Source organism: Carcharhinus amblyrhynchos, chromosome 33, assembly GCF_965287045.1.
Source record: "Carcharhinus amblyrhynchos chromosome 33, sCarAmb.v2.hapA, whole genome shotgun sequence".
Taxonomy (NCBI): Eukaryota; Metazoa; Chordata; class Chondrichthyes; order Carcharhiniformes; family Carcharhinidae; genus Carcharhinus; species Carcharhinus amblyrhynchos.
Window position 1 is genome coordinate 10,666,144 of NC_137356.1, and position 17,555 is coordinate 10,683,698.

Below are 17,555 nucleotides of genomic sequence, written 5' to 3' on the forward strand. Positions count from 1 at the left end.
TAGTACTGCTGCCTGACAGCACCAGGGACCCGGCTCCAATTCCCAGCTTGGGTCATTGAGTGAATCCTGCACATTCTCCCCGTGCCCGTGTGGGTTTCTTCCCATGGTGTGAAGACTTGCTGGTTAGGGTGCGTCGGCCGTGCTGAATTCTCCCTTAGTATACCCGAACAGACACTGGAGTGTAGTGACTAGGGGACTTTCACAGTAACTTCGTTGCAGTGTTAATGTAAGCCTACTCGTGATGCCAATAAATAAAGTTTACTTTTAGAATTGAAACAAATAAGATTCAAAATGGACAAGTGCAAAGCGTTATATCAAAATAAAGAATGGAAGTCACTCATTCATGGAATTATTTTAAACTTGATCTGAAAGAGTTGCAATTGAATGTGTATGTGACTTGCCCAGTCAGTGTAGACAGTGCTAGGTAAGGCAAGACATAGGACGACATTGCTCGATCAACAGAGTTCTATGTCTGAAGCAATACTGCTGAACTTGTAGGGGGTTCTGATCAGTGTGTGATGCAAAGGAAGCTTCTAAGCTCAGAAGGTGATGTAGAACCCATCCACCCCCCCCCCCATACATGCACACGCACACATCCCTCCAGCACCGGCAGACTAAATAACAGGAATGGACATGACAATCTCACATTAGCAATCGCACAAGGAACTAAAGAAGGTGACTCCAGAGGTTCATTAAACACAAATGGAAAAGAAAAGTTACATGTATACATTCATAAGACTTTTTAGGTGCAGGCCAAAACTAGCCAGGAACGGAATTACCAAGATGCAGATTACACGGTGACTAACTTCTTCGTTACGTTGAAAGGGGAACTAAACCATGATGTTTTGAGAACTGTAGGAGGAATAGAGTAGATGGTTGATTCCTCACACACTAAACTCATGATTTGGAATTGTTGAAAGTGATCGTAATTTGAAGAATTTGTTAAGGTGTACAATCTGGGCAGTGTGGGGGAAATATGTCAGTGTAAAATATTTTATGATGTAGTCTCGATAATCTCAGAATATTTCTTCAAAGCAGGATGATAAATGTCAAAGTGAATTAGTTGAAAGCGTTTTAAACCGATTTTAAGAACTCCTTTACTGAAAAATAATAAAATGTTTGGATTAGGGTAGCATCCTGCAGATGGAAACATAGATTTTCCACTGCTACTCCACACAAAAACAAATCCAATTATTAATCAAATAATCAGCTGCTTCCTGATGTATATTTAACCTATTAGCAACTCTTCTGCATGGGTTTCCTTTGGGTGCTGTGGCCTCCCACACTCCAGAGATGTGCGGGTTAGGTGGATAGGCCATGTTAAATTGCCCCTGAGTGTCAGGGGGGCAAGCTAGGGTAAATGGAGGTAGGACCTGGGTGGGATTGTGGTCGATGCAGACTTGATGGGCCAAATGTCCTACTGCACTGTGGGGATTCTATGGATTCCATTGCCCTGCACTTAAATTTAATAGTAAAGGTTGACCCACATTTGGCATCACCTAACCACTTTTGTTTTGTAATCATTCTTCAGATCCACAGTTTGTTTATAATACCGTTCCCAGAAGTATGGAAATTAATTCAATGTCACTTTGTCTCAACCTTTCCCAGGTCTTGCTTGTGGACCACCTGAGCATGAAGATTTTATCCTCCTGCTGCAAGATGTCTGACATCATGGCAGAAGGCATAACCAGTAAGTAAAATTCAACCATTGGGTGCATGGACTAAGGAGGAAATGGGCGCATTTCATTATCCATCTCTGTGCTACATTAGCATTGTTTAAAAGAATAAAGTAACCTGCCTGGGGCACTTCTGCCATTGATTATTTATATTACACAGAAACTCAATCAAAAGGTCCTCCTGAACAGTGTTTCTTTGTGCGTCATGTGGGACAGCATTTGCATCAGTACATCGGGTAGTAAAACCGCCTTGTCAAGGATTAAATGGGGTCCGCTGTCTTGAAGAAATTGTAGAAAGAAATACCTGAATCTTGCATTTAAAGCAAAAATTTAGTTTGTCATTTCCCAATCCACTTGATTGAGTACAAGGAAAGCAATACCTTTGTGTGTAATAGATCAGACCCAGTGGCAAGTCAGAAAATGAAACCCTGAAAAGCATTTATTTTTCTTGCATTATAGAAACAGTTTTGCTGAGCCAGTCATACCGGCAATAATTCTAACGAGAAAGCAATGAGTGTGGGAAATAGGAGAGGGCATCATCCTGAAGATGAAAACATGAGGGAGGTGATTCATAAGAACATAAGAAATAGGAGCAGGAGTAGGCCATCTAGCCTCTCGAGCCTGCCCCGCCATTCAATAAGATCATGGCTGATCTGTCGTGGCTCAGTTCCACATTCCCGCCCTCTCCCCATAACCCTTAATCCCCTCGCCCATCAAAAACCCATCAACCCGCATCTTAAAAATATTTAGCGAGGCAGCCTCCACCACTTCAACGGGCAGAGAATTCCAGAGATTCACCACCCTTTGAGTGAAGAAGTTCCTCCTCAACTCAGTTCTAAACCGCCCCCCTTTATCTTGAGGCTGTGCCCCCTAGTCCTACTGTCCTTTCTGAGCGGGAAGAGTCTCTCCACCTCTATCCTATCCATCCCATTCATCATCTTATATGTCTCAATGAGATCTCCCCTCATTCTTCTGAACTCTAACGAGTACAAGCCCAGTTTATTCAGCCTCTCCTCATAGCTCAACCCCCTCAACTCCGGTATCAGCCTAGTAAACCTCCTCTGCACTCCCTCCAAGGCCAAAATATCCTTGCGTAAGTGCGGCAATCAAAACTGCACACACTACTCCAGCTGCAGCCTCACCAATACCCTATACAGCTGCAGCAAGACCTCCCTACTTTTATATTCAATCCCCCTCGCTATGAAGGCCAGCATCCCATTAGCCTTCCTGACCACCTGCTGCACCTGCAGGCTGGGTTTTTGTGACTCATGCACAAGGACCCCGAGGTCCCTCTGCACCGTCGCCTGCTGCATTTTTCGCCACATAAGTAATAGTCCTTCCTACCATTATTCCTACCAAAGTGGACCACCTTGCACTTGCCAACATTAAATTCCATTTGCCAGTTCCTGGGCCATTCGCCCAGCCTATCTAGATCCTTCTGCAGACTCTCCACAGCCTCCGCACAATTTGCCGTTCCACCAATCTTGGTGTCATCAGCAAATTTCGACACCATACACTCAGTTCCCTCCTCCAGATCATCTATATAAATGGTGAATAGCTGAGGCCCCAGCACCGACCCCTGGGGCACTCCACTAGTCACCAACCGCCAATCCGAATAGCACCCATTAACCCCCACTCTCTGCCTCCTATTTGACAACCAATCCTCTATCCACGCTAACACCCTACCCCCCAACTCCATGCCCCCTTACCTTCTGCAATACCTCTTGTGAGGTACCTTGTCAAACGTCTTCTGGAAATCAAGAAAGACCACATCCACCGGCTCTCCTCTATCCACCACCCTAGAGACATCGTCATAGAACTCCAATAAATTTGTCAGACACGACTTCCCCTTAACGAAACCGTGCTGCGTCTGCTCTATCAAGCAATTCCCCTCAAGATGCCTCGCTATTTCCTCCTTGATGACGGATTCTAACATTTTACCTACAACAGACATTAAACTAACCGGCCTATAAAAAAATTTCAAGAGTTGAATTCATTTAAAAAAAAATGGAATAAACCCCCTCTGGTCTTTTTCAGCGGGAGTTTCAATGAATCTCCCACACTCCATGCACTGTAGAGTGCACCAGCGTGATTTATGTGAAAGATCAGTGGGCAAGGCCTATTCCCACTGGAGACGCCAGCAGCATGGCATTTAGCAGGCCATTGTGCATGTGCCAATCTATCAGTGCTGAGATTGGCGCTTACTGCCAAGGCTGGCCAGTGCCACTACCCCCCATTGCTGCACCTCCAAACCCCCCCATCTCCCAATTTCTGTCCCAAGCCACTTGGCTGGCCAACCTCTCATCCCACCCCAATCGTTGGCCTCCCTCCCTCTGCTACCCAGTCCAAGTACAGAGAGGCAGCAGGGCCCTGCCCCCTTGGCATTGCCCAAGGTGCCCCTGAACATTGCCACTTTATTCCTTGGTCAGTGGCAGGCTGGCACTGCCAAGCTGACAGTGCCCTTGGGGGGAGGAGAAGGCTAGCTGCTAATCAGGTGTAAAATATATTTGAGTGCTGATTTGAATAATTTCTCCAGTTCTGTACTGATTTCCAGCATGGAGCTGATGGCGTCAGTATTCTGTCTGCCAGCGGGAAGCCCACGAAACAGCCTCTGCTTGAGTCTCCCGGCCTGCTGTATTCCAAAAGCAGCAGGCTGGGAGAATCGCCTCCATAGATGTTCCACTGCTACCCCACACACAGACAACTCCAATTGTTAATCACTGTATATACTGCTTCCCTATGTATATTATCATCATTTTCTTCATTCATGGGTTGTAATATTAATCTTTTTCCCCTCTTAATTTTGTTTACCAGCTGTAAGAATTGTGTTCATTTGTTGAAACCAGTATGTGTAGCAAAGCATCAAGATCAGTTCTTTTTGCAAAATAAATATTTAATGTCACTGTGAATAATTTAAAAATTCAATCCCTAGTTTGATGTGGTGTGTTTTTCTTCCTCCTTGCCTGGGGCTCAGATTGTACGGGGCATTTGCAGCTTGCATTACGTATTTAGCATAGTAGCCTGATACATCTGTCTCCTATGTATTGCAGTGTTAACTATCATGCAAAAATACTTGAGATCCTGTTAGAACATTGCTCTCTTTTTTTTGTTGTTGTTCCAGTCGTTGAAGATATCAACAAGCGGCGGGAGCCGATCCCCAGTTTGGAAGCCATCTATCTAATTACACCATCAGAAAAGGCATGTGCTGCAAGTATAAACGTCATTCAGATCACCACTGGCCTCATTATGGGTGTCAAAGCGTTTGGTAATCTTCATTTTGAGACTGGGTGTGGCACAGATCTGTTGCAATGCCTATCTCCTACATTGCTAAAGAATATATCCCCACCCCGAATTGAACAAAAACTACACTGGTCTCCCGGTAACCAGGTCGAGGGCATTGAATGCTAGGTTTGATTTGTATTGCAACTACAGTATTCGAATGCAAGAGAGTTCTTTTATGATACAATTATTATAGAATCCCTCTACAGTGAGGAACAGGCCATTCAGCCCATCGAATCGGCATCCAATCTCTGAGTTCTTACCCAGGCCCTCTAGCACTGCCCTATCCTTGTAATTCCACACATTTACCGTGGCTAATCCCACTTAAACTACACATCTTTGGATACTAAGGGGCAATTTAGCATGGCCAATCCACCTAATATGCACACAGGGCGGCATGGTGGCACAGTAGTTAGCATTGCTTCCTCACAGCCCAGGGGCCCGGGTTCCATTCCTGGTTTGGGTCACTCTGTGCGGAGTTTGCACGTTCTCTCTGTGTCTGCATGGGTTTCCTCCAGGTACTCCAGTTTCCTGCCACAGTCTGAAAGGCATGCTGACTATGCTAAATTCTCCCTCCAGTATAGCTGAACAGGCGCCAGAGTGCGGCAGGTAAAGGATTTTCATTGTAACTTCATTGTGGTATTAATGTAAGCCTACTTGTGACTCAAGTAAACTTTAATCTTTGGACTGTGGGAGGAAACTGGAGGAAACCCACGCAGGCAATGGGAGAATCTGCAAACTGCAGACTGTCACCCAAGGCTGGAATTGAACCTGGGTCCCTGGTGCTGTGAGACAGCAGTGCTAACCACTGTACCACGGTGCGACCATGCCATGTTGCTATTGCTGTGGAACTTGCCCCATTCACATTGTGTGCACAATTCTATAACACCACCAGCAACTTTACATCAGCTTGGAGTACAAATGCCAATAGAAGTAAATGGCAGAACACCTGTAGGGAAATAATGGGCAGAGGTTCACTTTGTGGTGCTGTTCCACTCTATGAGCTAGTCGGGATTAGAGGATTAACATGTCATAAATCCTTTTTTGTCTGGGTTGGATTTAGGCCCAAATTTCAGACATGGAAGAATAACATTCAAATATCCATTGCAATCCAACATGATTCTCCTTGGCATTGCCCCAGCAAATACTGGCTTGCTTTTCCAAGAAAAGATTGAAAATAATTAACATGATACCAATGCAGTCTCCAAATAGCAGAGACTGCTGGTTTTATCATTTTTAGAAACTTAAGGCACCGGAAAATGCTAGCTCTGGTTGTAAATGATGTGTTGCTTTGTGAGCCACTTCTGTTACCTGTTAGAGCCAGAGGAAAGACCTCTCGGACTGCAGTTAGTCGCTATGCCAGATAATTAAACCAGTAATCTCGGCTAGACATTGACACTCCACAAGGTGAGACTGAAATTTCCACACCTATATCTCCTCTTTCTCCTCCTCCTTAAGACCAACTTTGAACTACCTTTCAGTCACCTCTTGTTTTGACTGTAAGCTTTGATCTGATGGTGCCTCTGAAGTGCTGTGAGCTGCTTTCCTATCTGAAAGACACTATATAAAGGTACTTGTGTAAATCCACTGTAATGTTTTGGAAAGAGCAGTATAGATCTTAAAATATAGGAGCAAAATTAGACCATTCAGCCCATTGAGTCTGTTCTGCCATTAAATTAGACCTTGACTGATCTGATGTGATAATCCTCAACTCCAATTTCCTGCCTCATCCCCATAACCCTTGATTCCCTTACTGATTAAAAATCTGTCTGCCTCAGCCTTGAACACTTAATGACCCAGCCTCTGCAATAAAGAATGCCACAGATGGTTAACCTCAGAGAAGAAACTCCTTCTCATCTCCATTTTAAACAGGTGACCCCTTACTCTGAGATTATACCGTCTGGTCCAAGACCTGCCCACAAGTGGGAACAACCTGTCAGCATCTACTTATCCTGTCAAACCCCCTGAGAATCCTACATGTCCCAATAAGGTTGTCTCTCATTCTTCTAAATTCCATTGAACCCAGGCCCAGCCTATTCAACCTCTCCCCATCAGAAAATGCTGGTCTCAGGTTTTTAGCAGATACTAATGGACTAGTGCTGGCTGTGTGTGGCCTGTACGTCAGGAACCATTATCACGGGACTTAGTGCAAGACAAGATAAAGATGTTATCATGCATATTTACAGTAGCCATGGTGGCACAGTGGTTAGTACTGCTACCTCACAGCCCCAGGACCCAGGTTCGATTCCTGGCTTGCGTCACTGAGCAGAGTCTGCACATTCTCCCCCGTGTCTGTGTGGGTTTCCTCCGGATGCATCGGTTTCTTCCTACAGTCCAAAAGACGTGCTGGTTAGAGTGCATTGGCCATGCTAAATTCTCCCTCGGTCAGGGGGAGATTAGGAGAGTAAATATGTGGAGTTGCGGGGATAGGACCTGTGGGATTGTTGTCGGTGCAGGCTCAATTGGCCAAATGGCCTCCTTCTCCACTGTAGGTTCTATGATTGCAATGTTAAGGTAAACCTACTTGTGACACTAATAAACTTCAAAGTACTTAACAATCTATTAATCAGCTTTAATTCTCAGAAAAGCTGTGGATAAATGTCTGTATGACCAGATTGAAGGTTAATTGTAGACTGGGAGGATTCAGTACATCATGGAAATATATGGTTGACAGCAGTGTTGGGATTTTGCAATCTAAGCGGAACAATATAGATTGCGTTATTTGATATCTTGGAGCTTTCGTTTAATAGACCTCAGTAAGGAACTTGATGATGGCCTGTTTTCTTGAAAGTTTTCAGAGGTTTCTACATTTTGATTACCTCCCCTGTCGATGATTTTCGGTCATCATTCCACACAATTGATCCCCATGTTTACTTCTCCTTTGAGGCTTCGAGTTGTTAAAATTTGTCGTCTGTGGGTAGAAGGCAATAAAAATCTGTCTCTGCACATCTTGTGGGGCCCTCAGAAGTGGTTTTCCGACATTGTCTGGTCTCCAGATGTAGCCTGTATTTTATTAGTGAATGCCATCGCCTGCAGGGATTCCAGCCTCCTCAGCACCCCTCTGAGTAAAAGTGTCTCAATGTTCTCAAGTGCTTAAATGAATTGGGATAGGGCACACGCCTCTCTGGAACAGGCCTGGGTGGGTGGTCTTTATTGGTTTTGCACTTGCGCTAGTGGTACAATCTAGATTAACTGACTGTAATAGTGTAGTTTCGCAAGGTATGTACCCCTTCTGCTAGTTTTTCATTTTTTTTCTCCATTGTGTACAGTAATCTTGCAAACAGATCCTGACTAGAAATTTAAAATCTGTCCAGTGAGTTTATTTTTTGAGCTATTGTTATCTACTCCTGATTTTGAGACTTGATCACTTTGCTAGTACTTTTGCAGTATAAATTGCCATCGACCTTGTCCTGATTGTAGTGAAAATCCACTATTTTCTGGGGCCCTAGCTTTGCCTCCAGTGGAACTGCCTTGTGAGGTCTTGTCCAAATGTGACGTTATTCAGTTTGGAAGCGAAAATAAGAATGGCTGTAAACTGGGAGAGAGGAGTGTGCAGTGGAACCTGGGTGTCCTTGTGCACAAGTCGCTGAAGGTAAGTGTGCAGGTGTAGCAGGCGGTAAAGAAGACAAATGTTATGCTTGCCTTCACTGCGAGAAGTTTCAAGTACAGGAGCAGGGATGTGTTGTTGCAACTATATAGGGCCTTGGTGAAGTCCCACTTAGAATACTGTTTTTTATTCGATTTATTGTCACGTGTTAGTATAGAGTGAGCAGTATTGTTTCTTGCACACTACACAGATAAAGCATACCGTTCCTAGAGAAGGAAATGAGAGAGTGCAGAATGTAGTGTTACAATCATAACTAGGGTGTAGAGAAAGTTCAACTTAATGCAAAGTAGATCTATTCAAAAGTCTGATGGCAGCAGGAAAGAAGCTATTCTTGAGTCGGTTGGTACGTGACCTCAGCTTTTGTATCTTTTTCCAAATGGAAGAAGGTGGAAGAGTGAATGTCCGGGATGTGTGGTGTCCTTAATTATGCTGGCTGCTTTGCCGAGGCAGCAGGTAGTGTAGACAGAGTCAGTGGATGGGAGGCTGGTTTGCATGATGGATTGGGCTACATTGCAGCCTTGGGCAGAGCAGGAGCCATACCAAGCTGTGACACGACCAGAAAGAATGCTTTTGATGGTGCATCTGTAAAAGTTGGTGAGAGTCGTAGCTGACATGCCAAATTTCCTTAGTCTCCTGAGAAGGTAGAGACGTTGATGGGCTTTCTTAACGACAGTGCGTGCAGTTTTGCTTTCCTCTTCTGAGGAAGGATGTTCTTGCTGTCAAGGAAATGCAGCGAAGGTTTAACAGCTGATTCCGGGGATGGTGGGACTGATGTATGAGGAGGGATTCACTAGGTTGGGATTGTTTTTGCTGGAGTTCAGACAAATGAGGGGGGAGGGAGCTCAAAGAGACTTATAAAATTCTGGATGTTTTCGCTGTGATTTGTGATCCCATTATTCCCTTAGTTCTTACTAACTCTTCCACCTCCCCCCACCCCCACCCCGCCATACTCAGTTTTATTTCAGTCCCATTTAACAAGTCATTTTTCTTGTAGTACAGATCATGTTGGCAATCTGAAATAAAAGCCAGACTGGTGGGAATACACTGCAGGCCAGTCCCCACGTGCTTAGTGAAAAGACTTGGGTTCTGAATAAAAAGATAATTGGGATCAAAATATAAAATTCTGGAAATAGACAACATGTCAGCATCTGTTTAAAAAAAAATGAAAGAGTGAATTTTTACCTTTCAGCTGTATGGAATAGTCCCTTCTCTTCAGAAAGATAGTCGCCAAAATTCTAAATGTGAGAGTCTACATGTGAGTCCCCAACCCACAAAATTACCAATTAAATTTAATTTCATAACTTGAAGGGATTTGAACACTCAAATCTCTGGATTGCTGGTATAATGCAATAGACTTTAAGCTATAGCGCCCTACAGTTTCATAGAAAAACAAAGGAAATTACAGCAAAGGAACAGGCCCTTTGGCCCCCCAACCTGCACTGACCATGCTGTCCAACTGAACTAAAACCCCCTATCCTTCCGGGGACTATATCCCTCTATTTCCATCCTATTGATGTATTTGTTCAGAGGGCCGTGAAAAGTCACTATTGTACCTGCTTCCACTACCTCCCCTGGCAGCGAGTTCCAGGCACCAATCGCTCTCTGTGTTTTTTAAAAAAAACTTGCCTCATAAATCTCCTTTAAATCTTGCCCCTCTCACCTTAAACCTATGCCTCCTAGTAATTGACTCTTCCAACCTGGGAAAAAGCTTCTGATTGTCCATTCTGCCGTGCCCCTCATAATCTTGTAGACTTCTGTCAGGTCGACCCTCAACCTCTGTCGTTCCAGTGAGAACAAACCAAATTTCTCCAACCTCTCCTCGTACCTAATGCCTTCCATACCAGGCAACTTCCTGGCAAATCTTATCTGTACCTTCTCCAAAGCCTCCACATCCTTCTGGTAGTGTGGCAACCAGAATTGAAACAATATCCTAATTGCGGCCATATTCATGTTCAACAATGGAGTGGTTGCCTATTGTGTTGCTGGGAGTTGGAAGTTAAAACATGAGTGAAGTATACATGTGATATCTTTTCTTTCCTCCCCTTCAGTCGGTGCGAGCCTTGATTAACGACTTTAAAGACACACCAATGTTTATGTACAAAGCAGCCCATGTATTCTTCACTGACAGTAAGTGTTAATGTTTTGATTTTTGATTTGATTTATTCCTGTCACATGTATTAACATACAGTGAAAAATATTGTTTCTTACGTGCTATATAGACAAAGCATACCATTCATAGAGAAGGAAATGAGAGAGTGCAGAATGTAGTATTACAGTCATAGCTAGGGTGTAGAGAAAGATCAACTTAATGCAAAGTAAGTCCATTCAAAAGTCTAATGGCAGCAGGGAAAAAGGTGTTCTTGAGTCGGTTGGTACATGGCCTCAGGCTTTTGTTTCTATTTCTCAGTGGAAGAAGATGGAAGAGAGAATGTCCGGGGTACGTGGGGTCCTTAATTATGCTGGCTGCTTTTCTGAGGCAGCAGGAAGTGATGGATTGGGCTACATTCACGACCTTTTGTAGTTCCTTGCATTCTTGGGCAGAGCAGGAGCCATATCAAGCTGTGGTACAACCAGAAAGAATGCTTTCTATGGTGCGTCTGTAGACATTGGTGAAAGTCTGAGTGAGCATGCCAAATTTCCTTAGGTTACTTTCCCCAAGGGCAACCAAATAGGCAAATAGCATCCAAGAAATTGATGCTACAATACTGGAGCAAACGGTGCCATTCCGAATGCTGTGCTTTTTTTATACATGAGCTTGGACACTATTTGGAAGGATGTGTATGTATTTCTGCATGAGATCCAGGAAGCGTATAGCTAAATTTATGTTAATATGGACTGTGGGAATCCTAGTACTGTAACTAGCTTTTGGCATGGGACGCAGTGTCAAAATGTGTCAGTCCACGAAAAGATCAGCCATTATCTTATTGAATGGCAGCGCAGGCTCAAGGGGCCAGATGGCCTACTCCTGCTCCTAGTTCTCATGTTCTTATGTTACAAGATTATTGGAAATTGGAGTGGGCTTCCTACAAATAACTGTTGAGGCAGCGACTAACGTTTGTAAGAGTATTGGATAAAAATTTGAGAAAGGTACAGTAGGCTGGATTCTCAGACCTTGCTCACAGCCGGGATTCTCCCTTCCCATTGCGGTGAACAGAGGTGTGACTAAGCACCAAATTCTCCATCCTTCCTGACATTGATAGTGAATGACCAGAGAATTCCAGCCAGTGTGTGGGTTCAGAGTAGATGGCTCCAAGTGAGTTGCTGCTACCTGTAAAGCTGGATTTGGTCGGACTAACTTCTATAATATAAAATGTATTCTTTGTACTCCTCGTAATTAAGATATGGTGGACTTCACGTACAGTGTGAGGCTGCCTTCATGTTTTTCTACTACAAGAGCTGCTTAGTCCAGATCCCCATCTGGGTGCAGAGTTCTCCAGTTGGATAAAATTGATTTAAATTTGTACATATTGTCAATATTGCCTTTCAACCATTTATTTTTCTTTCTCCCCCATTGCTCTCCTTGCCAAATATTGTCCTCGTCCTTCATACTGGTAGATTAAAGATTGGCGGAGGGGGTGGGGATAATTGTACATTTTGACACTGCATGCCATGCCACAAGGTAATTACAGTACTAAGATTTCCACAGATCTTTCACCCTCAAGGAAATATCCAGGAATGATTGCCCAAATATTCCCTTAACCGCTAGCTTAAAGGTGGAACTGGTGCTTGCCTTGAATTAGATCTCTAACCTCATCCTGGGACTGTTCATGTCTAAGAGGGGCTCTGACTGTGGGGTGCAGTGGGTTGCAGGGAGAAAAATGAGAGCATAAAGCCGGAGGCAGGTGTACCAAACTTCAACCTTCAGGAAGTATGATGTCCACGTTTTATCTTTCATACTTAATAGATGAATAGAAGTTGTACCATCTTTTCAAACTCCCTGTAACTGCCCCATGATCCTTGCTTGTAAATGATTGCACAGACGGATAATCTGTCATTATGCCTGGGCATTGATCATTCTTGTTTGGTGTCTCTTGCTCCCCTCAGCCTGTCCAGAGCCGCTGTTTACCGAGCTTGGAAGATCACGGTGCACAAAAGTGATCAAAACCCTTAAAGAAATCCACGTGTCGTTTCTTCCTCTTGAATCCCAAGTGAGTAATTGCAGGCAAACCTATTTCAATGATGCATCATTTTGACCTTGTGCAGTGTATGTTATGCCATTGTAAGCATGGATGAGTGCAAACTGCATTTTGCCCTATTAACATCACAAATATCTTTTCAAATGTCTGGGCAGCACGGTGGCATATTAGTTAACACTGCTGTCTCACAGCACCAGAGACCCAGATTCCGTTCTGACCTTGGGTCACTGTCTGTGTGGAGTTTGCACATTCTCCCTGTGTCTGCGTGGGTTTCCTCCAGGTGCTCCAGTTTCCTCCCACAGTCCAAAGATGTGCAGGTTAGGTTGATAGGTCATGCTGGAGTGCCCCTAGTGTCAGAGGGATTAGCAGAGTAAATATGTCGGGTTACTGGAATAGGGCTTGGGTGGGATTGTTTTCGTTGCAGACTTGATGGTCAAATGGTTTCCTTCTGCACTGTAGGGATTCTATGATCAAATCGAGATGAATAAAAGAAAGCCTAACATCTTTACAACTCCTTCTGGAGCAAAGTTTGAAAGCAGTCAAAATTGTGCTAATTAACTTCAAAGGACCTATAAAATCGATTTAGGATTTGATTTATTATCGTCACATGTATAGGGAAAAAGTGAGAAGTATTGTTTCTTGTGCGCTATAAAATGCATACCTGTAAGGTCCATCCATTCCTCAGAATAGATGTGGACAGCATTGGTACGTTGAATTTCTTTCATTGAGCAGAATTTTAAAATTAACACATCACAGAAAGCAAAAAAACTGATCAGAGAGAGACAGGCAAAAGCCAGTCCTGACACAGACTTGACCCAAGTCGACCCACAGCTCACTGATAACCTGTGGCTGTTGAATTCAAACTTTCCCGTTATCTTGTACTGAAATTGCTTGGTACAAGCTGTGCCTCTAACTTTCATAAACAATTTGCAGCTGTGGCCATGAAAAACTTTGTTTTGGCTTTTGAGAGAGCCTTTTCTGCTAGCATTGTACATTCAGAGAATGCGGTCAATTTTCAAGCTAATCCCTGCATGCCTGCTGCATTTAAAATGTGGTCAAGTTAACTTTAAAAGCTGAGCATTCAAACATAATTGCGTAGCCGGAAATATCTTAAAATGAAGTCTTTGCGTAAATGAAGCGAATCGTACACAGGATCCACAACAATACTGTACAAAGAGTACATTGGGAAGAAGGAAAGGAGAGAGTGCAGAATGTAGTGTTACAGTCATAGCTAGGGTGTAGAGAAAGATCAACTTAGTGTGAGGTAAGTCCATTCAACGGTCTGACAGCAGCAGGGAAGAAGCTATTCTTGAGTCGGTTGGTATCCGATCTCAGACTTTTGTATCTTTTTCCCCAGTGGAAAAAGGTGGAAGAGAAAATGTCTGGGGTACGTGGAGTCCTCGATTATGCTGGCTGCTTTTTTCCCTGAGGCAGTGGCAAGTGTGGACAGAGGACGGGGTACGGGTGAGGCTCAGAGAGCGGCATTCTCTGTTGGCCTTGGGTGGGATGGTACAAACCTCAGGTGGACATGCCGGTAAAATTCTGTCTGGGGTCAATGTATGGAGATTGCATATTCAAAATAAAAGCCTTTTTAATTCAGAAAATATTTGTTTTGACTTTATGATGCATTTTTTTAATCCAAAACAGAACACTTTCAAATATCTAAAATAAAATGGGTTCTTAAAACCATGGGGCTCTTCTGTGTTTCAGGAATGAATAATTTACAGGTTCATTGGAGCTTCACAAATGTTGCTACCTTCTATGGGAACCTGCTTATTAAACTTGTTAACGAGTGTCCCTTGATAAATCTGATTCCATGAACAGCTTTGTTGCTGTAATTTAAAACAAACTGAAAAATCCATTTCTGGGGCATTTTAAAAGGTGAATACTTCTTGCTTTAGTCTTAATTTAATAGTAGCTTTAACTTGTGTTCTGTCAAAAGTGTATACTTTCAAGTAAAATATTTATTTTATGTTGCACTTGCATAAGGTGTAGTCTTGATTGTGCCGCATGCTGGCATCCAGTGACTGTTTCTTTGTGTGATCTCCATAAGGTTTTTTCACTGGATTGTACAGATTCATTCCATCATTTCTTCAGCTCTCAACCTGCAAATGGCAATAGCAACCTACTGGAGGATCTGGCTGAACAGATAGCAACGTTATGTGAGACATTGAAGGAATATCCAGCTGTGAGATATAGAAAGTAAGCCTGCTTGTCATTCATACTGAGTGTAACATATGGCTTTTCCTCATTGATGTACCCGTGTGATGGGGCCAAGGGCTATATGAAAACTCTTTCTCCTCCCACTCCCAACCAAAAATAAGCTTGAGGTTAGATCTCACAGTAACTTCATTGCAGTGTTACTGTAAGCCTTACTTGTGACTAATAAATAAGCTTTTCTTTTAGATCAGAAGCAAGCTTGATGGGTTTTGGCATTGAACAAGGTCATGGATCCAGGGCATAGATGGAATTGAGATACTCATTGGTCATGCTGTAATGGCAAAACTAATGATTGGCTTCTCACCTCCCCACCTCCATGAATTACAACTTCCCTGAAGTTCTACTGCTCAAATCCTGCAGAAAGCATTGGAGTGGTTGAGCTGTGCGTGATAAAGTTATGAATGAGAGGCTCAGCAGTAGATGTGTGGAGCTAGAGGAGGTGGTTTTTCTGTTGACAAAGACTTGTGGTTAGAAGTAGTTTCCTTCCTCCCTCGGCTGAAATTGGCGAAACCTGATGTAGTTCAAGCCAACAAAGCATCTAAAGTTGCACTGCTCAAACCCTATCCCACGTTGTTCTTGAACTATTCCTGCTGGCCTCTGTTGCTTTCTGGTCCTCCAATGAAACACTCCTCTTGTCTTTAAATTCTTTGATCACCTTGTCTCTTCCTGCCTTTGATAGCCTTGTCTCCTCCTGCCTCCAACCTTCCAATTCTCATTCCCTTGCTGTACCATTGATGATCATGCCACTCTAAACTTCCCTCTGTCTCTCCACCGCACTCATCCTTTATAAAACACTTTTTAGAACTCAGCACTTTGACTAGGTTACCCCGATCTAATCTCCTGTTTTGGCTCCGTGCATTTTCATCATGTTCTGTCGAATGCTTGTAGTCTTTCTCTCTCATTTCAAGTTTCCAAATGTAAATGAGCAAGTGCCATGAAATATAAAGTTTATTTAATACTCACAAGTAGGTTTGCATTAACACTGCAGTGAAGTTACTGTGAAAATCCCCTAGTCACCACAATCCAGCACCTGTTCAGGTACACCGAGGGAGAATTCAGCATGGCCAATGCACCTAACCAGCACATCTTTCGGACTGAGAAGGGAAACCGGAGCACTCAGAGGAAACTCACACAGCTATAGAGAGAACATGCAGACTCCAGACAGTCAGTGACCGAAGCCAGGAATTGAACCCAGGTCCCTGGCGCTGTGAGGCAGTAATGCTAACCACTATTCCTCCATGTCACCCCATGGATTATATAAATGTCCTTTCCTAGAAGCATGCGGCACAAAATGTGGCCATTCAGGAGACTAATGCTGTGACAGTCTTCTTGAACGCGTGTTGGGAATGGAGTGTGGACAGTTGTTGGCTAGCGTTTAGTGGCTGCAGGCCCACAGCACAAAAGCTCCCCATGTAAGTGGTAATAAATCATGCTCAGCAAGATGGCCCGTGTGGGGAAATAGAAACCGTGCATTAATGCAATAAGTGGAGGAGAGGTGCTCACTAAAGCTTGGAAGAGAAAAGTTGACAACTGAGTATGTTTGCTGATGCAGTGTGCAAAAACAATCCCTCAGGCATGATATTCTTTGGTATGCACCAGAAATTGGAGTAGTTATTTCACAAATTAATGCTGACATTTAACAGTTCTGTGTGCTAAAAGTACTGTGCCTGCCTCAATTCCACTCTTGATCTTTGGTTAACTCAGAAATGTCAGGACTTAATGCTAGCTCCCACATCCCCCCTCCCCAAACCACAGCCAATTAGTCCTATGAGATAAAGCATATTGTCTGTGGTGTGAATTTTACCTTGTGTATTCCCAGGGGCCCAGAAATCAATTCAACATTGGCGAATCTAATTCATGACAAACTGAATGCATACAAGGCTGATAATCCCAGCATGGGAGAGGTGAGTAATACCATCACTAGTTTTTTTTCACTCTTGTCGTTTATTCACTTTGTCATTTCTAAACTTCTGTCGTTCTGCTAAAATCATTGGTAAAATCAACCATGCTGGTGGGGGACAAGTGACATTCTGGCAGAGAATATCACGCTTAAAGGAATTCATGAGAATCAGTCTTCAGAGCAAGGCCTAATATTTGAATAGTCCTTGTATTAATCCATCAGACGTTACCATTTTTATTGGACATTGTTAGCTTTAGCTTGCTGAGAGGGCACTAGAAGATGAACTGGCAGCATAAAGCCATTGACTTGGAACGTCAAAGAAATTACATTTCCTGCTCTGAACTCTGATTCCAAACTCAGTACTCAGTCACCGAGGCAGGTTCAGTAGCTGCCCTGAGCCAGAGTTTTTCCATCAAATATTACTTACTGTAGCTCGCAATTCTTCTTCTTCCAAGTAGAATTTTTTAAATGACCAACTAGATGGGCTGTTGCGCTAAGTTGTACACTGCGGACACAGTGGCAGGTAATGCTGGCTTGACTGACTTGCATTTGCCACTGAATACCGTTGTTGTGCCCAGTATCCAAGAGGTTTAACCTTTAGCCCCCACTATCTGATAGTTTCAACTAAACATTTCCCAGGAACCAAATACCTATTTAAGGAGGGTGAGGCAAAATAAAAATTGAAATTGAGTCTGAGGTTTGCAGCGTGGAAACAGGCCCTTTGGCCCAACTTGTCC

At 43.5% G+C, this 17,555-nt stretch overlaps 1 protein-coding gene across 1 annotated transcript in view; it reads left to right on the top strand.

Annotated features, from left to right (window-relative positions):
- Nucleotides 1–17,555, top strand: part of stxbp2 (syntaxin binding protein 2) — a 69,560-nt gene that overhangs the window by 21,568 nt on the left and 30,437 nt on the right. The window contains exons 3-8 of the mRNA XM_080216325.1: nucleotides 1,609–1,690; nucleotides 4,798–4,874; nucleotides 10,611–10,689; nucleotides 12,607–12,710; nucleotides 14,752–14,900; nucleotides 16,738–16,822. Coding sequence (XP_080072451.1) covers nucleotides 1,609–1,690; nucleotides 4,798–4,874; nucleotides 10,611–10,689; nucleotides 12,607–12,710; nucleotides 14,752–14,900; nucleotides 16,738–16,822 — 576 coding nt within the window. The remainder of the gene's footprint in view (nucleotides 1–1,608; nucleotides 1,691–4,797; nucleotides 4,875–10,610; nucleotides 10,690–12,606; nucleotides 12,711–14,751; nucleotides 14,901–16,737; nucleotides 16,823–17,555) is intronic.